At 39.7% G+C, this 21,721-nt stretch overlaps 1 protein-coding gene across 3 annotated transcripts in view; it reads right to left on the bottom strand.

The window, feature by feature from the left end:
* PRMT3 (protein arginine methyltransferase 3) overlaps positions 1-21,721 on the bottom strand; it is a 57,364-nt gene that overhangs the window by 14,948 nt on the left and 20,695 nt on the right. Inside the window, exons 10-14 of one of the 3 annotated variants that reach the window (XR_004980320.1) lie at positions 15,310-15,388; positions 10,268-10,455; positions 8,143-8,229; positions 3,817-3,931; positions 2,469-2,925 (exon numbers count right to left, since the gene is read on the bottom strand). Coding sequence is in view for 1 of the 3 variants with exons in the window: in XM_036384340.2 (XP_036240233.1) it covers positions 8,143-8,229; positions 10,268-10,455; positions 15,310-15,388 (354 nt within the window). In the remaining 2 variants the exon portion in view is untranslated. Of the gene's footprint in view, positions 1-2,468; positions 2,926-3,816; positions 3,932-8,142; positions 8,230-10,267; positions 10,456-15,309; positions 15,389-21,721 lie in introns of those variants that run through there. The other 2 variants (XR_004980319.1, XM_036384340.2) reach the window with 2 other exon arrangements.

Here is a 21,721-nt window from a genome sequence, read left to right as displayed (position 1 = left end):
TGTCATGTTTTGTCTGCCCCAAGGCAAAGGGATCTCAAGGCAGCTACACAGATACCTACAGACTCCTCCCAAAGAGCACACCCAGCCTTCCTAAACCCACCAGGTGGTTCTGCAGAATGACACAAGAAAGACTTGGAGGTACTGGAGAGGCTTCACAGAAAGGAATGGAGCTGGGCCAGGGTCTGGAGCACAAATCTGATCAGGAGGAGCTGAGGGGGCTGGGGGGGTTTAGTCTGGGAAAAAGGAAGCTCACAGGGGACATTCTCACTCTCTACAACTCCCTAAAAACAAGCCTTGAGAAAATGGCCCCAAGTGGCACCAAGGGAGTTTAGACTGGATATTAGGAAAATATCCTCACCAAAAGGGCTGTTGTCAGGACCCAGGACATTCTTCTGGCTGCCCTGGAGGACTCCAGACCCTGGCAGGGGCTCAGGGACCTTGGCACAGAGTCACAAACACCTGTGCCTTTGATTTTAGCCCATGGAAACAATTACCAGCTTTGTGTGAGGAGCCACAAGGGTTTGAGTAGAATGATAGTGAATTTGTCACAGGGTGGAAAAGTAGAATTTTGGGGATTTAGAATGGGGGTTCAAGAGGCAAGATGGAGGAATCTGGGCATGTCCTGTCCTTCTTCTCCTTCTTCTTGTCCTCCATCTTCTGCTGTGATGGTGACACTTCTGGATTGGTTTAGGGTAGAGACAGACTGTCTAACATAGGTGATGGGTATTGGAAAATTATTGTGAATAAAGCACACGTGGTTCTTAGTATAAAAAGCCAACACCACCCCAAGGGCAGGGACTGTGCCACAGCCCAACCTGCTGGACAGACCTCAGCAGGTCAGAGAAGGAATTTCATAGATAAGAGAAAATAAACAACCTTGAAAAGCAGAACCCAGGAATCCTGACTTCTTCTTTGGTTGCAGGGCTGGGAAAAAAGAGACTTTTTAATACCTTGGGGCAGAAACCCGAGAGGCTGTCAGGTATTGATTGGAACAGACAGTCCAGGGAAGTAGTGGGGTCACAATCCTGGAGTTATTAAAGTCATGTCAATGTGGCACCTGGGGACAGGGTTTAGGGCTGGACTTAGAAGTGCTGGGTTAGAGGTTGGACTCAATGATCTTGAAGGTCTTTTGCAATTAAAGAATTCTATGTATGCCTCCAGAAAAGTATCAAAGGGCACAGAGACACAACACAGTTCTAATTATTTGTCCTCTCAGCATTTTGCAAAAACCTTGATTAAAACCATTAGAATTTCTGCTTTTACATAAAGCAGTGGGAGTCACAGAATATTCTGGGCTGCGAGGGACACACAAGGATCATTGAGCTCATGGCCCATGTGGGATTAATGCCTCAAACTTGGCATTATGAGCACTGTTCCTGACCAACTGAGCCAATGGTTCAGTCTTCCTTGAAAGAGCTCTGCAAAACTAAAATCTCTGACAGCATCACACGGGTCTGTTTCAACACACTCCAAAAACCCCTAACCAAAACAACCACCACCACTCTCAAGCTGTATTAGTGAAAGCCCTGCACCACTTCAGAAACTGATGTGTTGCTAAAAACTGACACAAACCAAAGCTGGGTTTGTTTACTATCTTCTTTTAAGGAATTTATACCTTCCCTTCTTTCTTTTTGTAACTTGCTGATGTTTATGTTGAAGTGCACAATTATGCATCTTTTATGTTTAAGTGCATTTCAGAGAAATACTTCTTTAAAAGTGAAGTTCAAAAATATTTTCCTTTCATTAACTTTTGAACAGTATCCCAAATCACAGCAGCTATAATAATCACAAGCATCTATTACTTATGCAATACTATAAAAAAAAGAAATTCCCAATGTCTACCACTTGAAGTAAGATTCAGTCCTCCCTTCTTGTTGAGTAATCTATCACATGCAGCAAAATATAAGGGAAAAAAATCACAAGTGGCATACTAGAAGCAGTCACAGACACATGCATATTAAAATGAAATATAGGGCTGGCCAGACTTCCATTAAATATCTTTTTTACAAGTCAAACTAAACATCTTTTTTACAAGTCAAACTAAAGAAAAATAACTTCTCCATAAATTCTAAATGATGCTTTGCAACTACTGCCTTGGATTCTTTTTCTTCTTGTTTTTTATTTTTTTTAAGCCTAATGATAGCTGTTTTTTCTCCTACTGCAATTTCTCTCATCTTTTTGTGACACCTTTGACAGCTCATTTACAACTTCACCTACAACTAATCAGTAAGAATTTAAACCTTCTTTGGAAAAATCTTTCAAGTGCCAGTCTCCTGAATACCATGAAAGAGGAAAACAAAAAAAATTACTTCTAAACTGGTAATAAATAATTACAACTCCAGCCTGACAAGGACAGTAAATATTAGAAAACACGACCAAAATATTATTCTTCCTGTTCTCCAATAACTTGCCAGGAGAAAAGGCAAGCTATGAGGACAAAAACTCCAAAACAAAGCCAAGGTATTCACCCAGGGAACTAAGGTGGCCAAATGAGGAATGAAGGAAACATTAAGGATTAGATATACATGAACAGATATACATTACTGAGGCTGCAGAGCAACATCCTACAAAGGCCAACAGAGAGTTCACTCAATTAGGAGTAAAATATTCCTGAAATTAAAATAGCAGCCACAAACTCCTACTTGATTTTGTCAGCCCCACATTTTGATGAAAAGTTCATGTAGCTTAAGGTCTTCATTCATTACTGAGGGTTTCTAAGGTGTCCATGCAAACATATGAAATACCTGTAATTTAGGCAGGTCCTCCCAGTAAGATTCACTTGTCTGCAAACTGTTTTTCTTCCCTCCCAGATAAATGATTTCAAGACTATTTTTCTCCCCATTTATTCATGTAAGATGTACCAAATGCTTTAACATACAGTAAAAGAGTATGCATTATTTACAATCTTCCACTCAGAGCCTTTAGCTGAAATGCAAAGAAAAATCTAAATTTTAATTCAAATACATCTGAACACTAAGGCTTTTTTTCCTAAAGAAAATGGCTGGCTGTACATGCAGCATTTTAACAGGACAAAACAAATGAGACTGCTCCTCTCCTTATGAGAACTCAAGGCAGCCTTACCAATTCACTTAGGAACAAGGAAATTAAAAATTATCATCATCATCACTATCACCTACAGTGAGTAATTTATCATTCTTGCTCTTCACCAGTATCATGTTCCAACAGTGAGTGGCTACAACAAATACAATTAGACAGCTGGCCACAGAAGTGGGAGATAATGTGCTTTTGATGGAGTTTATCCAAGCATGGAGATGGAATGTTTGTCATCCATGCAGCAGAGCTGCTGCGTTTTTATCACAGGGAAAAGAAACCCCTGGCAATTAAAACCCAGCCATTTTGTGGTTTAAAGATTAATAATCTGGATGTCACTGCAGAGAAGGCTACAGAAAAGTAAGCAGATGAGAAGGAGAAAACCTGCTTTGTAACATGGTAGAGCAGCATTTCCTTTACTCAGAAATCAGGCACTCAAGGTGGATTTTACTGTGGTACCCAAACCAGATTTCTAACTTCTAGCTTAATAAATTTAGTTTCTCACCTAAGGTTGGAACCAAAGATTCATATGGTAATACTTCTAGTTGGCTCCCAAGTGGAAGACCTGATAGTAAGAAATGAAACTGCCAGAGACTTAAGAAAATTTAAACAAGCAAAGATTTTTTTCCTTAGTCAGAATAATTTTCTCTAGTCAACTCAACTTCCTTTTTCCTCCTGAAGGTTTTAGTACATCAGTCACGTCCTCTAGTTCATTATCCTTCTTTCACCCCCTTCCTCCCTCCCTCCCACTTTTTATACACATACCCTGCTCTTTGACAAAATCTCCTGGGAGCAATGAAGAGATACTGCCATTTTCCTCTCAGGGGATATTGTTATTCAGCTAGGAAAGATCAACCTTGATGGACTCCCAGGGGAAATGCTTGCAAACAAAAGAGAAAGTTTGTCAATTGATTTCTGTACTGAGGGTAATCACCATTATATTTTATCTCAAAAGCTCACACAGTGATCAACTTAGAATACAATTAATGGAGCATTTTTCTAGCAGCATCTACTAACTGATATTAGCCAGATGTCTCATTAAAATCAACAGTGACAAACTCTAGCTCTTTATTAGGAAAATGCACTTCTGCAGGGTAATTGATGGGGTTTTTTCTGCTATTATCTTTGTAGGACCAAAATCAAGTCAACTTGCAATAAAAGTACTTTGGAACAATTTCATATAATGATTCCATGCAACCATTTCACACTTTGAAAACCTTCAATCTTTGAAAGCTAAGATAATCATATATAAAATTAATGCTACAAAATGCTTCTTTGTGGCAAAGCATGCGAGGAACGAAGAAAAAAATTAACAGAAGCAATATATTCTCAGAAAAAAGCATTAACTACTTCACCACCCTGTCTCAAAACTTCTAAAAGACTAACCAGCACATAAAAGATCATACTTAAAATGTTTATTTTTGCTCAAAAATTTTTTATTTCTTATGTGTATTAGACTTTTTTGGGGAAGGCTTATTTAATTTCTTGAACATCTGGAAGAAAAAAAAAAAACTTTAGAGCCTCAATAATTTTTTAAGGCTATGGCTTAATGTATTACAGAAGCATCTGAAATACATTCAAGGTGCACCTACAGTAAGACATGAGATTCATCCCTTATGAGCATGACCTAATACTCTGCTAGGGGGTTTTTTGGTCACATAGAAGTATGAGAGTAGTTTCAAACAGGTGGAAGGACAAACAAATCAGATGTGTCAATGTTATGCTCTTAGTTTTGTGAACTGCACAGCTTTTCTGTTTTACACAAGCTCACCACAATGGCTGGGCATTCATGTCCTTAGTACTTTTAATCCAAACCCAGAAAACAGTCAGCTGAGGAAAAACTGAGCACAGATTTTAGAGGAATTTAACATTGTTTTACATGGGCAGATAGTGATAGGGCAAGGGGGAACGGTTTTAAACTAAAAGAGGAGAGATTTAGAGTTGGCATTAGGAGAAATTCTTACTGTGAAGATAGTGAGGCCAGGCACAGGCTCCCCAGAGAAGCTGGGGATGGCCCAGCCCTGCAAGTTCAAGGCCAGGCTGGGTGGTGCTTGGAGCCACCTGATCCAAGGTGGGACCCCTTGGGCACGGCAGATCCGGGGGTGGAACCAGGGGATCTTTAGGATCCCTTCCAAGCCAAAGCATTCGAAGGTTTTGCCACAGAACCATGAAGGGCAGCCTCTCCTGCCTGAGGATCCTGGGGGTGTTCCAAGCCATGACTACAGCAAGTGTGGTGATGAGTTGCTAAAACACTCCAATTATGGCTCTGACTCCTGTCAGCCTTTCCAGCATCTGTCCTGTTAGCAAAGACAGACAAACAGCTGATGGGAGGAAGCAGCAGACCCTGATAAGGCTGTTACTTCTAGAGATGCCAGCTGAGAGTTTAGCTGTTCAACTATTATGTTGCACACTCCAACCAGAAGAGCCCACAGCCCTTTTCTCCAACTACTTGCTAAATTACTCCCCATCAGTGCAAAGCTTCTACAAAACCGAGTTCAGCAAGAGCAGCTGTGCACTCCATGCTGCTGACACACCAGTGCAGCAATGCCTGCCTCACACTGCTCTGCATGCACACAGTGCATGGCAGGGAGCATGGAAACCCACCCACACAGCCAGGGACACTGCAAACCCCCAGCTGCTCTGCAAGGGGATCCCCAGAACAAACAACAGAACCCTACAGAACATGTACCCTCAATAACATGTGCCCCGACTTTTTTTTTGTCATCTTTTAATGACAAAAAATGTCTTAGAAGATGTCTTAGAAGATGCCTTAGAAGATGCCTTAGAAGATGCCTTAGAAGATGCCTTAAAAGAAAAAAGATGTCTTAAAAGATGTCTAAAAAGATGTCTAAAAAGATGTCTAAAAAGATGTCTAAAAAGATGTCTAAAAAGATGTCTAAAAAGATGCCTTAAAACATGTCTAAAAAGATGGGCTAAAAAGATGGCTAAAAAGATGGCTAAAAAGATGGCTAATATAGACTTCCATTTAATAAACCCAAAAATGTTACTGTGTATTCACCTAATTCGGTGATCACTGACAAGTAAATATGAAGTATTTGTTCACAGCTACTAATTAAAAATGATAATGCTTTGCCTAGTTTCTAAGGACAGATTATTCAACAGAGACAGCCCTAGTTCTGATGGTAACACTGCTCTGCTATCAGCAATGTTGATGGCAACAGCAGGAATAAGACAACCAAATCTGCTTCCACACTTCCATGGCTGAGGAAAAGCTGCTTTAAAATGAAATACAAGCATAAAAAGATGGATTTCCAAATTGCTATTTTTGTGGAGTATTTTTTTGTAAATAAAGCAAAAGTATTTTAGTATGCTCATATTTAAAAAAAAAACCCTGAAAAATTCTAAGAGAGAAGTACCAAACTCTAGAATTTTGGGAAATGTAGGCAACTTTTGCTTTTTATGCAGCAAATTAAAAGCCAGTAGAACAACAAAACATATGCAAACAAGAAAAACATCAAATATTATTTTTAAAGGACAAATTGCAATCTTAAAGCATCTCCTCAAAAATTTCGACATAAATAATGGACTTTTATTGTTCATTTACTGCAAGGTTAGGCAGCCTGATATGATGGATGAACTGTCAACCTTCAACTAAACTTCTACAATCCATCATAGAAACTGTGGAATTTTCACTCCAAGTGTCAATAAACCTAAATGATGAAGTGCAAAATACTTTACAGCATTCTGATAATTTTTTAGAACCTGCATTTGCTGCAAAATTTCAGAAACACTGCTCTTGCCTCACTTCCCTCCCCTTCTTGGAAGTCATAAAATGCAGGGATACATCTTGATTTATAGGCCAATGATGCTACAGAATCACAGAACAGAAATTAAGTTTTTGTAAGAGCTTAGTGCTGGGGAAAACAATGTTTATAAAATAAGCTATTTTACTTTACCCAAACATCAGAAAGACGACCAACATTTTGTAAAGATTCCTGTTTAATCAGTTATTCAAATATGGCCAAATTAAGAAAATTAAACCAGGGCTGCAGTGGAGCTTGATCTCAAATCAAACCTGACTCTGCCCTGATGCAACTCGATTTATCCTATGATACCTTGAAACAGAAGGGGTTCCACTTGTATGCACAGTAAAATATAGACTTTCATTTAATAAACCCAAAAATGTTACTGTGTATTCACCTAATTTGGTGATAACTGACAAGTAAATATGAAATATTTGTACACACCTACTAATTAAAAATGATAATGATTTAAACTACATATGTGGGAATATTTCACTTTTTGACACCAACAAACTCTGATGCAGACTGCTACTCTGCAAAAACGTTGGCAAATGCAGCAGCATGACCTAACATCCAAACCAGGAATTCCATTGCCTGATGCAGGCATCCAAGATTCTGTCACCACCCTAAGCAGTTTATATCATACAGAAACATATTCTTTGTTTCCATGTCATAGGAAGCCTGCAGCTCTTCTTTGTATACTCATGCAAAATCCCAATACACCAGCTGTAGCAGAATTATCTCAATATATTAGAAGTAAGCTAAAAATTACTCCTTTACATTTGATTTTGTGATGTGACTTAAGCATGAAACTCCTAGAAGTTTCACAATGCTCCAGAGGGCAAAAATTTCAGTTTCTATTACTGATTTCAGAGCATAATGCTCTTTTGTCAAATTTGATGATGGAATTTTAATAAATTATTAGAAAGCATTTAGAATTTGTATTGCATATAAAAGAAAATTACTGAAAAATTAGGCTATCCTGCCTTTGCTTATAATGTAATGTTTGAAAGCTCAATGCATTACTTAGGCAAGCTAAGTAGTGCACCAGAATTTCTTGTATTTCAGGAGATGGGCTAGAGAACAAAACAGAAAGATCTCAATGCTCCTCACCCTTCCCTTTCTTCACCTACCTGCATTGCCCCATAACATCATTACTGCAGCTTTACATCCATCTCTCTTTACAGAAAGAGCTCATCTGACACCTCTGTACTGCAGAAATGAATGTTTCAAGGCAAGGACTGATGATAGATGAAGGATAATTAATGGATTGTCTCTTAGTCCAATGCAATACCAGCCATGGATGAAGAAACTGAAATTGTCTTACCGTACACTGTGTGCTCATTGTAATGCTCAGGGTGAAATCTGAAGAGAATTCCAGGTCTGGAGTGGATGCAGTATTGCAGTCAATATGCTGTCAGAAAGGATAATAAAATTCTGTCAGTAAAGGTGAGGAATGGCAATTAAGATCTCCCTTTAGACTAAGGTTTTTCAGTTGTTCTCATTATGAGACAACTTTTATAAGGCAATACTATTTCTGCTTTCCAAAAAACGGGAGGAGACTAAAAAACTGCCTAATCCCATGTGACAAAACACCTGAAACTCCTCTTCCTCACACACCCAAATAAACTAGACACTTTGAGTAGCAGTGGTATGGAACTACACACAGTAGCTCATTCTGTTCAGCAAGTTGCTTCTTGAAGGCAGCTGGCCCTTGTTGAGTAAGCAGCTTTCACAGGCATCTTGACCTGTTTTACCCCTTGTTCCTCTAGTCACAATGGTGAACTACAGCATCAAACTGCTGTGGGTCAAAACCAGGGGGTTTTCATTTGCCAGACTGCCTTTGTATCCATCTCAGAAGAACTGAGCTTGAAAAAGCCCTTTGGAGAAGCCCCTTTGCAGTCCTTTCACTGGACTCACTCCAGGACAGTCATCTCACTCCTGCCCTGGGTGGGGAACCTGAGACTGGACAGGGCACCCCAGAATTCATCTCCCTGGGGTGCAAGAGAAGATCAATCTCTCCTGAGCTGCTGGTGATCAGTCTTCTTCCTAATGGAGCCTAGGAGGCTCTGCCTCTGCCACATGGGTGTGTTTTACTGGCTCATGGTCAGCTTGGTGTCAACCAGAACCCAAAATTCCTCTCTGCAAAGGTCCCTTCCAGCCAGGAGGTGCCCAGCCTCTGTGGGTACATGGGGTTCTTCTTCCCTCCTCTCTGCAGGATTTCTGCATCCAGCTCTGGGGTCATCAGCACAAGAGGGACATGGAGCTGTTGGAGTGAGCCCAGAGGAGGCCACCAAGGTAATGCAGCACCTCTCCTGTCAGGAAGGGCTGAGAGAATTGGGATTGGCCAGCCTGGAAAAGAGAAGGCTCTGGGGTGACCTAACTGTGGCCTCCAGGACCTGAACAGAGCCTGCAGGAAAGATGGAGAGAGACTTTTTCAAAGAGCATGGAGTGACAGGGCAAGGGGGAATGGATCCAAACTAAAAGACAGCAGGTTTAGATTTGATATGAGGAAGAAATTCTTTACTGTAGGGTGGAGAAGACCTGGCACAGGCTGTCCAGGGGAGCTGTGGCTGCCCCATCCTGGAATTGTTCAAGGCTGGCTTGGAGGGAGGTTTGAGCAAACCTGGGGTAGTGGAAGGTGTCCCTGCCCACAGCAGGGAGCTGGAACTGGATGATCTTTAACCCAGAGCCTTCTAGAAATTTTCATGCTGCCTTGTCTTTCTTTAGGGAATGTTCTGCATCTTGAAAACTTACATTATGAACTATATAGAACAAGCAGCACCTGATGTGAGCAAACACACCAAAGTACCTTCTGTAATAATCATAATGATGAATGGGAACATTTTTAAACTTCTCTACAAAATATAATCCATTTGTTCTGTGGGATAGCTATTGATTAAAACAATTTATCTATAATGCCACTGTTCCTCAACTCATTAATTTTACTGCTTTGTGCTGTAACTCCAGCAAACAAGCACATGCATTGATTTTAAGTTATTTTAAAAAGCATGAGGGCTAAATGAGAACAAATGACTATAAATTCATTCAGCACAACAGTTATGCTACATGCTGCACGATGACAAAGTTTGATAAGCCCCTACATCTGAGCTGGACAGTGACTGCTCGTGACAGCATGGATTACAAAGGGATATGCATGCACTGTTACCAGTAGAGCATTGCCAAAGTAAATTTGGCTTTGGATAGAAGAAATCATAGAATAGAAGAGTCTAAATATGAGAAAAGTACCTTACTAAAAGCTCCAAGTCGGTAAAAAAAGCAGTTCATACAAACCTCCAGTCTCAGCAGCAAGAACCTTACTGCACTTTTATCATTTATAAATGCCAAAGTTTGTGTGTGCCATGTGAATTTTAGCCCTTCCTCCTCCATAAACCAAGGAAAATTCTCATCTGCCTCCCAAGCATAAAGTAATATGCTTAATGACAGCATACCTTAATGACACTGGCTGTAGATATCAGTGTGTTTGGATCCAGCACCTCCACAACAGCTTCTGGAATGACAGCTTTCTTCATGCAAGACATGTCAAAGCCATACACATCTTCCCAGAAAAGCAGCTTGTCCACATGTTTATTCATATCCCCAACAGCTACCAGACTGATGGTGCACAAGTCAGGATAAACTGTAACAACAGAAACAGAGTAGTGAAATCTTATTTACACACACAGAGGATTTTTTATTCCTTTGTCTAAAAGTGGTAACATCTCAAAAGAATAAAAAAAGAACTTTTTTTAGCTCTTGGACAAGACACTTCTTCTGCTACTTTACTTTCTAGAGTCCCATTTGTCTACAGAAGGGACTACACACAAAAATTTAATTTTCACACACTAGTCTGGTACTTCCTATTCATAACAAAATATCTTTGTAGTTGAATCCCACTACCAGAAAATTACTGGAAACTTGATGTCTGAAGAAAATAATTTGGAACAGCCTATCTGGTTTCTATACAGAGACTAACCTAAAATATATTCCATAACAGTAGAAGGACACCCAAACAGAAATTCAGGCAAGGGCTTTGTAATACCAGGAAACCTCTGTGAAAAGACCTTATTTTCAGAAAAAAGCATATCTTCTTACTCAAGAGTTTTATTCCTGTTTGCTATCAGCTCTGGCTAAACAACCTAAAAAATTATTTCTGTGTACTGGAAATAACCACTTTTCTGTCTGCATCTGAAGAGTTGGAAGTGACCCAACAGACAGAAGGGAACCTCATGGATTCCCTCCCTCCCACTTTCAGGATAAAGCTATCATTTTGCACTATTTTCACATTTGTGCTTGTCCTTCTCCCAAGAACATCTTCAGAACACGTAACTATTTACAGCTTTTACAAATAGTAGTGGAGGACTGACATTTGCCTTTTTAACAGCTGCCAACAAAGTCAGTCAGTCTCTTGGAAATCTCACCTGATGACTGGAAAACCCACAAAGAACAGCTGCTATGTACATGGCTGTCTATAACCCTAACAAATAGTAAAAGAAGCTCAATTTATATTTAGCCAGGTTTCTTTTCACAAAGAAATTCCCATGTTTTGTTCTTCAGAGTTTTAAAGTCTCTAAAGTCCTATACATTGAATTCTTGACCTGAATTCAGAAAAAAAGTGTCAACTAAAACATCCTATTGAATTTAATTTTATTTTATATTAATACATGAAAGGAGCAGTGTTAATACAACTGAAGGCAAGTGTCTCTCTTCCTCCCCAGAATCTGGTGAGCTGTAAAATTAATTTTGTCTTCAGCTCTGCTTGAAATTACGGTTTATCAAAATGAATAAATCATTGGTATAGCATGGTAGGTCAGAAAAGCGGTATTTTCTACCTTGCAAAATACTGAAGACAGAGGCAGCAAATTGAAATTAGACCTTTCATACAGTGAGCACAGTTTTAGGCCAAAGGAAATATAAATAGTGATTGTAAAGAATAACCTTCTCTAAAGAAGTTTTTTATTGTTCTATGAAGACATTAAAGTAAGTACACTGCCATTTTTCTCACTTGCTGACTATTTCAAGCAGAATAAATAAGCATCAGCAAGCTGAAATTGGAATGCAGTTGGTAAACTATCATCACATCTACTTTGCAGCTGAGGAAACGGGAGCAGAAAGTGTCTCCAGGAACAGCCTACAACTCACTGAGCAGTACAAAGACAGCTTGATAAGAATCCTAACAGGAAGAAGACAGTTGGACTGTCCTGTCCAAAACAAATCACTTGGTTCCAGCACAGCTGACAGCTGTCACACACCATCTGTGGTGCTGGGAGGAGCTGCAGGTAGTTTCTGGAGCCACCACTGAATGAAGACTGTTCCTGCAAGCTTTCCCACTGCTGTTTGACAGTGTCTATGGACAACACTGGCCTTTGCCTCACAGCATTCACACCTTCAGCAGCAACCGCTGATGGTCCAAAAATTAAAAGATAGTGTGATACAAACAACAGAAAGCAAGGGCTAAGAGCCTTTGAGGAATTATTTTTTAGAGAAATGGCTTTCATAGGATGCAATGGCACAGTGAGAAGAGAGATGAAAAGACTGGCAGTCCTTGGTTACAGAACACACAGGAGCACTGTAGTTCCACTGGAAATGAAAATTAAACCCACAACAATACATGATTAATTATTTTATAAACTTTCTTCCTCTGACTAGCCCTAATTTCTGGGACATTTTGTAAACCAAAGAGAAATTTAATCACCTCTATCAAGCATATAATGTTTGAACTGGATCATAATCAGTTTTTATTAAGTCTTTGTTCTTACAGCAAATCCTTAAATCAGCAGTGGAACTCATGATCGTTTATACAATGTGCTTAAGAACAAGGGAAAATGTAAACACAAAATGCTCCAATTTAATCTGCATTTTCACTATTAATAGCAGCAGAAGTAGACAATGTCTATTAAGACTTCACAAAAAGAAATCTGTGTTCCACCAACAGGGCTCAGGCAGAAGACTACAGGGATTCATTAATTTACAGAGCCACCTATGTCCTATACACTGTACTGAGATTTGACTGAAAATGTAAGCAATGCTATCTGAATCATCTAAACACTCTAGAGTTCTGTACATATTTAAAAGCACCTGCATGAAACTGCATTTGCCATTTCCCATCTCCCTTGATTTCCCTGGAAATCCTCTGCTCTTTCTGTAACGCTTTCCCGTGCAATCCTGACACACTTGCCATTTTTTTCCCCATTAAGGCTATAATTCAGTAATGATTCCTCTCACAGGTGAAATGAGAAAATGCTGATTGGCCAGGAGCACGCAGTGCTCCCAGCTCTCCCAGATTCATGGCTTTGACCATCTGTGTCCTTCTCGACTCGGTGCCCACGAGCCATCCGTCACCAGAGCAGCTCCGGGGCTGGGGACAGTGGGATGGGAACCCTCAGCCCCCACAGTGCCTCACTAACTGCAGCATGCTGAGGGGAGACAGCAACCCTCCAGATACACAGCAAAGACTCCACGTCAATGCCATCATCATTCTGATGTGAAGGAGCACTGTGGTTTGCATGTATTATGTTTTGAATGACACCATCCTTACCTTTGTCACCCCTCGACACTGCAAACTGGGCTCAAGCGTGTGAAAAAATCTCTACCTGAGCAACAGCTCTAAAGAACAAACAGATGGGCCCTGGGCAGCAAAAATGTTATGTTCCCAAACAAAGCTATTCTATACTGTACACATCACCCTAGACAGTTTGGCACAATCCACTCCAGCATGGCAATAGGCTGAGCTGAAGTAATGATGATGAACACCATTACTTCATGAACACATATCTGGAAATCTGGATTCTATTCCCAGCTCAGCCACTGAAAGATCTGGTCAAATTGCAGCTGCTGCTATTGCTTTTTTCAGCTTTCCAACATTCTCTGTAATAATGATCTTGGGCTCAATAGTACCAAGTGGCTTTAGACAAAATTAAGCAGATTCAGGAGTTTCTCTGGTAAGGCTTCACCTCAGAGTGAACTCTTAATTCTGGCTCATTTGGATTTGGATGTGCAATTCAGCTGTGCTGCAGGAGAGTCTGTGCTGCTGAGCAGCCTTCTCATGGACCCAGGGCACAGCCTGTCACCTGCTGGACAAGCTGGCAGAGGAACAGCAACTGCAAGCACCTTAAAGAAACTGTTGACAGAACTGAAAATCCCATCAGTGCCTGTACAACACTCTGTGCTTTGTCATGAATGAAAGAAGGGCCCAGGACCATTGTCAGACCCCAAAGGATGAGTGTGCTGCAGAACCAGGACACCCCATCTCTCAAAGGAATCTCTTGGACTTACAAACCAAGAGCAAACCCACCCACAATACAGTTTAAACAGAGGTCAGAAATTTCTGGCCCTTTTCAGAAGGCTTTGGAAGTAGTAGCTAAAGATAAAATGTTTCCTTTTGATTTTAGGGAATGTCCCTGGATTTAATTGTATTGCAGTGTAAAATTATCAGCACATATCTACAGAGAGTACACACCTATGTTCCTGATGTGGCTGCATTCTGCATTACTGAAAACAAAAAAAGCTCTTATTCTGTCACATTACTCAAATGGCTACTAAATATTCTAAGACATAGCTTGCTTGTATATTCAGCTTTGTGAACAAATGCATAGAGCCCATTTTTCCTGCAGCAGTCAATAGTATACAAAAACTCACTGCAACCAGAGGGAAGCACTGCAGCAAGCACTGTGACACAGTCATTAATCCAATCATTAGGTCAGTGTAGTGAAACTGTGTGCATGGTTAGCACAAAAGGGGAAAAAACCCCAGACTGATGACTACAATTGAAAAGGTCAATATGAAATACAGTACTGACAAAGGAATTAAGCACATGCAGAACTCATGCACAAAACTGCATCACATATGGAATAAACACTTACAGACATTTAAACACTGCTTGAGATAACATTATCTAAGCTACTTAAATGTGTAAAAGAACTCCAAAGCAAACACTTTTGTTTTGTCACAACCCTACCCTCAAGCCATAAAAATTAAGACCATATTACCACCAGAATAAATATGCTGAACTGACACAGTGTAATTCCATTTGTTATTTCATGTTTGAAAATATGTCCTCCCTACACAACTTCCCTCCCTCAGGAAAACACCCTATCCACTTTCCCTCAAATCCACAGCAGCTTACTCAAACAGCATCACATCTTACAAGATAAAGCTTATTTTCCTCTGCTCATATTTATGCAGAAACTTGGATTTCAGGGGGGGAAAACAAATACCCACATGTGTGGGAAGAAATAGGGAGGAAAAATTTAGTCTGTACTTAAGAATAAATTGCCCCCTCTATTCTTAAAAACATCATTAACTTGAGACCTTGGTACCCCATCTAATGTTCTCCTATTGCCCATACAGTAAATTAATGTCTTGAAGCTCCTACTAATGGAAACATTTTTCACCGAGACTGGCAACTTTCTCATCCATGCACAGCTTATTCCAAGTCTCTGAGTTCATTTAGCTTCCCCCAGAGCTGAATTTATTAAAAGAACTGAGCACCAACCTGAGCCTCCCTCTGCCAGGTACTTGTCCTTTGCATAGATGACAGAATCCAGCATTGACTCAAAGAGAAGGAAATAACCCTGTTTACAGAAAAGGGAAAGAATTTAGAAATCATTGTGGTTCTTATACCTAGTCATTCTACAGAGAGGCTTTATCAACACACTTTAAGAACATCATCAACCCATATACCCAAAGAGTTTTACAACAACAGCATCGTCACTTTAAAACTTGTTTTATAAAGTATCATCTTTAATTTCCCAAACTGCGAGCACGCAGAGAAAATAAATCCACCATCTACACCAACAATTACCCAACAACAGTCCTACAACAACAAAAGACATTGAATTCAACTCAAAGTAAGTGAAAAGCTGCATGTATTGATTTTTTAGTAATAACTGTGAGGTTCCAAGAAAAATAAAAATAAAAGAATAAAAATAAAAGCCCTTCCCCTTCAGATCTGCAAGTAGCACTGAAACTATTGTCAGAGAAAGGTCAAATGGAATGCATCTTTGCTTCTCCATATTTGCAACCTCATGGTGCCCTGCATCACCCTTGGCAGTGCTCACTAAGAGAGGTGCAAATAAATCATGTACCAAACATTGGTTCTCTGGGTGTTCTACATCATCTAGCAGCACTCAGACTTGCCAAATTTCCAGGATAAAAATGGTAACAACTAGATTTGCATAGGGCTTTTTTTGTGTTGGAATTAATTTTATGGCATAGGATACTGCTATTGATGTTCAGAATAATTTATTGTAAACTTCAGTGAGTCATTTGCTGAAACAGGGAAACATTCCTTATTTGAATATTTGAGATACTAAAAAACTCAAATAGAAGTATCAAACAAAATTAGCATTTTATAGAGAACATCCCCTTTCTCAACTACTTCTAAACAAACTGCACATTGATGAGATTTATAGCCCTTTGTTTTCCCATTGATATACTGATTTTATACCATTCCTGTCCTCCATGTTTGAGCATCATTGTGAGTCAATACTGTAACATATTTCATCTACATCCTCACAACACCAAGTCAATTAAGACAAACACCAACAAAGCTTTTGAATTTTCATTCAGCAGCCTCATTTTCATTTTACTTAAAACACAGCTTAGCCACGTGGTTTGATTTAGTTGGCAAGAACAAAATGGACAACTGAAGTCCAGACTTTGCAGTCATTTACCAAAGAAAAGCTAGGAAGCTGCAGCAGAGAAGTTTCAGATTGGATGTTAGGAAAAATTTCTTCACTGAAATGGTTATCAAGCACTGGACCAGGCTTGCCCAGAGCAGTCCTGGAGGGATCTAAAAGTCATGTGAATGTGACACCTGGGGACATGGTTTAGTGCTGGACTTTGAAGTGCTGGGTTGGACTCAATGATCTTAACAAAATGCTTAAACTTCAGAATTGCTTAGAAGTGCCATTTTCTGCAGCCTTCAGAACAAGAAACCAAAACTGAAAACCCCAGAAACTTGAAGCATGACATATTTGTAATCAAAGAGAACACAGTGTGAAAATAATGGCCGTGTCATTTTCTCAATCTGTTTCTTCTGGTAATAGTGCTTCACTGAAAATTTTTCTTCCCAGTCTTGTCTGTTCTTCTACTTTACTGCCCAACTTCTGTACATCCTTAGAATAAGTCCCAGAAGGAAGACCACTGCTTTGTGAGCAATTGTTGTTAGTAAGCTTTGCTGAACAGCTGAAAAGGCCAGGAGCTCCAGTTGCATCAGGCAGGAATCATGTGATGCCCACAGCAAGCCAAAAGCACAGCATGGAACCACAGCTTTCTTTTTTATACAGTTAAAAATAGAATATGTTTAGCTCACAAAAAGTATTTTTAGACACCTTAAACTGAAAATGAGCTGTTTTCATAGTATTTTAAAGGTAACCTCTAAGACATATTGAAGACTGATCACTACCAAGAGTCAGTAATTCACAAAATGACATCTTTATGGATTAGGTCTTCAGTTCCCTCTTTCTGCCCTCTACCTATGCCTGCCAGCCTGTGCAAGGAGTACAGCTGGAAAACTCTCTCAGGAGAAATACAGAGAAATTGTCACCATTCTTCCCCTGACCTTTTCCCTCTGGCACTGCTGGTTCTCCCCCCACTCCCAGTGTTCTCTCTCCCCATTCATTCTAGCACTCCTGTAAGTTACACAAACCATCAACGGTACTGAATCAAGTCATTTACTAGTTACACCAAAACACTTTACTCAGTGTGCTGTGATCATCTGTAGTACAAGTTAGGATGCAATTTCACAGCCTACTGCCCCATCTGTAGGGGAGCTTTCTGGAAAGACAATTACACCTGACATTTTGTCCTGGGATGCTGTGGGGAACTCTTGCTTCACCCCCAAAAACGATCAAGGGTTGATTTTTACTTAAGCATGTAGTGACATCCTCAAAATCAATCCCTGCAAAGAGATCTCTATGATACAAATCTGTGAGCTGCATATTATTAGTACAATCTTGAATGTCACATAAAAGGTGACATTCTCTGTTAAAGCCAACCTGAATGCACAGAACTCCTTAAATTTTATGCTGTCCCATGACATGCTTTCTACTAAAGAGCTGGCCATTTCCTTCTCAGAAGAAACATAAACTCCTTATTTTTTGGATTTGCAAAGCTGAAATGCTCTCCAGCTGCCAACAAATAAACAGATGTGGACAGGAACAGAGATACAGCACTGTCAGTAACTCTGTTCAAGCACTCTGCTCTGCCTCATGTCAGCCCAAGGAGACACCCACTGAGCCCCTCGAATCCATTAGGAATGGGAATATTGCTACATTTCTTATATATCCTTGGTATCTGTACTCTGCATTCCTAACAGAATTATAAAAGGCTCCCAGATCTCTGATGCCTTCCTATTTTGCATTTTGTATTTTCCGTATTATTCAAATATACTACAGTATTGTCATTTTAATTCAAAGCTACATAAAAATATTTTACCAACTGATCAAAATATAAGTATTCAAGTACTTTTAGCTTCAGTGTTTCAGTATTTACATGATAATCTTCATAGAGAAAAAGTTTAAATTCTTTAAAAGCATCAAAAAGTGGATTAGCATGTTTACAACAGCAAGAATTAGCAGAATTGTTGGTGCAGCTGAAAAAACCTCTGTAAAGATAGAATTTAGAAGCATTGTTTAACTACTTGAATAAGCATTGTTTTTCCCCTCCACTTGCTATCCAAGATGCATTTTATTATTTTCTATAACATTACTGAACCTGGTCAAGTTCTCCAGATTTAGTAAGGCCCAATACTGAACATTTAATGAGATGAAAAACAGCTATCAAATCATGGGCCCAGAGAGTCAACTTCATCTTTTTTAATCCCCAGTGGTATAAAAAAAAGTGCATTATTGTCGTAAACTGAAGTTTTCAACAACAAGATTTCCACTGGCCTACACAGTAAAGCAAGCTACAGAAGGTATGCAACACAGATTAGACAACAGATTCTGATCTCTGACACAAAATTTAATCTGGCATTAACAAATGCACAAAACTGATGTGGCACACTCTAGGTCATGAAAAAATCTTTTTTATTTGACAAAATTCCCTCCAAACCTGCAGCACAGTTAAATGACAAGCAGCAGCCACTCATAAACACTTGAGCATGCTCTGCTGCTGCACCATCTCCCACATGCCAAGTTTGCCCTCATGCTGATCTCTCATGTACATTTTAATTTAAAAAATAAGAGGAAGTAATTCATCACTGACAGAGCAAGCTCACAAATGTCAGTGTCACAGCTTGACTTTGTCATTCTGCACACCCTGTTGTTTCCTTAAACCAATACAAGAACACCAAATGGGAAGATGTGAAGAGCAGAAATGTGATCCCCATTACTAGTGCTGACAAAAAAAAAATCATGCAAGGAAATAACTGTGTATCTCTCACAGAAATAGAGGAAAGGAGGAAGGAGAGAGAAGATGGTTTCCAGTGCTTTAGGCATGCTCACTTCCTTGTCCTTTCCCTAGATCTTGAATGCCTCTGCTCACAGCCCATCCTCATGTATTTTCAAAATTAGTTTTTAAAAAAGAGAAAGAAATAACAAGAAAGAGAAGAAAAAGGAGAAAAGAAAAGGGTTAACTATCTGCCCAATGACAAGATTAAAAGATAAGTACTGGGTTGTATCCTAAGTGTATTTTAATCTGACAGTCCATCTCTTCCCCAGTTTTATCTTGTATAACTCTGCTGCATATTCAGTACCATAAAGCACTGCATTAAAAAAAAACCAATTTATGAGTCCATGCTGTATATTAACATTGTATTTGAGACAACCATCTCAGGCAATTGTATCTCATAGCAGAGCCCCTTTACAAACAAGAAATGCAGATATTCTCAAGGTAATAAAACTAGCAACCTTTAGCTTTCTAGTTTTAGCTAGAGAAAGGAAGCAAAAACAATACTGATGGCAAGAAAAATCTGCACACAGATGCAGCTGTGCAAGAACATTCCAGAAAAGCATTGCATACATTTTGTTTCTTTCTGCACTCATCTTTTCAATAAGCAGCCTATGAAGTTTACAATTACCCTACCTAAATATGGGGGCAATAATTCAGTCACTTTTGTATGTCATATTTTCCTGCCCAGGAATACATTAATTCTACACCCTGAATAAGAAGTAAGGGATTTATCTGTAGGTGACTTATGATACAAGCAGACAAGTAACAAAATATGGGAGCCTGGTATACACCTCTTTAGTTACACAAATTAGGGTTTTTAAAGGTTTCACATATCAGAGCTCTAGGCAGGCAGGCAGGATGATGTGTTGGGAAGGATGAAAGTTTGACAAGAAAGTCTCACAGATATGTATGCTTGGCAGAAAGATTTTTGAATGTGGAGTCTGATGAAGGAATAGAGATGGAAGCAAGTTTTGATACAGAAGAAAAGAATTGCTGAGCCAGTCTCACTGGATAACCAAGGAGCAAAGGGTGTGTTAGTTAGAAGGGGGTTTTATGGCTTAGAGCAAAGGATAAACCCACCCCAAACAAGAAGATGTTTTTACCAAGCACAAAGAGAGCACAGGCAAACAAGGCAGCAAATGTTGCAGGTAGAAAAAAGGTCTCAGAATTTTCCACTGCAAGAAAACTGAAAACCAACTTCTAGCTTAAACTGTAATGTACTGACTGTTGGTGATTGGAGAACAGTGACATGAATATGGTAATTACAGGAGTTATGATAGGCTATAGGTAATAGTCAAGGTATAGATTGGTTCTACTGTATGAAGATGCTCAGCAAAGAAAAGTCTAGAAAGCATTGTAACCAAAAGAAAAGTATAGAATGCATTGTAACCAAAAGAAAAGTCTAGAATGCATGGTAACCAAAAGAAAAGTCTAGAATGCATTGTAACCAAAAGAAAAGTCAGGAATGCATTGTAACCAAAAGAAAAGTATAGAATGCATTGTAACCTAAACCAAAGGGTCTTCAGGCCTGCCTGCAGCTGGAGCTGACAGCTGTAGGCACTGGCTCCGTCACCCACGACCCTGGACTGCTGTAACCTCTTGGATACAATAAACTGCATCTTGGATACAATAAACTGCATTTTGGATACAATAAACTGCATTTTGGAGAGCCCCTGGAGTCCCACATCCCTCATTTAAGCCCTTACAATGATGCATCAGAAGCTTGCAGCCCTGCTACAAACCATCAAACAGTCCTGCACAGGGAAACCTCCACAAAAACAAGGCCAGCAGTAGTATTTTATATAAAATCCACCTGTTCTTACTTCCAAAAACCCTTCTCCAAGAACTGACAGATTTTCTCCCTAGAGGATCTGTTTGGTTACTGGCACAGACTATTCCCTGGCCATTCTTGTACTGTTTCTCAAGGCAATGTGGTTCACTGGGTGAAGTGGCCCTTCAGCCACTGCTCTCCCTTGTGCTCCTGGCTCACAGCACACAAGAAGCCCCTTGGGTCAGGTTGCAGACTTCACTGACGTTTTTGCATAAACAGTGTCCAGCTGTCTCTGCAGTGAAAGCCTGAACAGCTGTATCTGGGCCTCTGAAGTCCAAGGAGACCTCAATCTTCAGCAAGCTGCCTTTTGGACACCAAGAGAACAGCTCACAGCTCTTCACACCTCCCACTGCCTTCCTCTGTGTCTTATACACTGGGTTGAATTGAACACAGTCACAGAAATGCCCTGCTCTGATGTTGACACTGTCAAACACACGAACTTCAGATGTCACAAGCTGAATTTAGAATGTTACAAACATGTTCACTGCTAATTTCTTTCACAGGCTTAAATAAAACCACTGAAGGTACAGCTGCTCTTCATTCAGCCTCTAAACCTGGAACATGAACAGAACATATCCAGAGGAATTTAAACAGGGAAACTATTATTTTGGAAGATGGCGAGTATGCATTTGAAATACAAATTTCTATGAAGACACACGTGCACTCACACATACACCTG

The sequence above is a fragment of the Molothrus ater genome, chromosome 6 (assembly GCF_012460135.2).
Source record: "Molothrus ater isolate BHLD 08-10-18 breed brown headed cowbird chromosome 6, BPBGC_Mater_1.1, whole genome shotgun sequence".
In the NCBI taxonomy this organism is placed as follows: Eukaryota; Metazoa; Chordata; class Aves; order Passeriformes; family Icteridae; genus Molothrus; species Molothrus ater.
The sequence above is the reverse complement of the archived record's forward strand: the minus strand, read 5'-3'. Positions and strand labels throughout refer to the sequence as shown.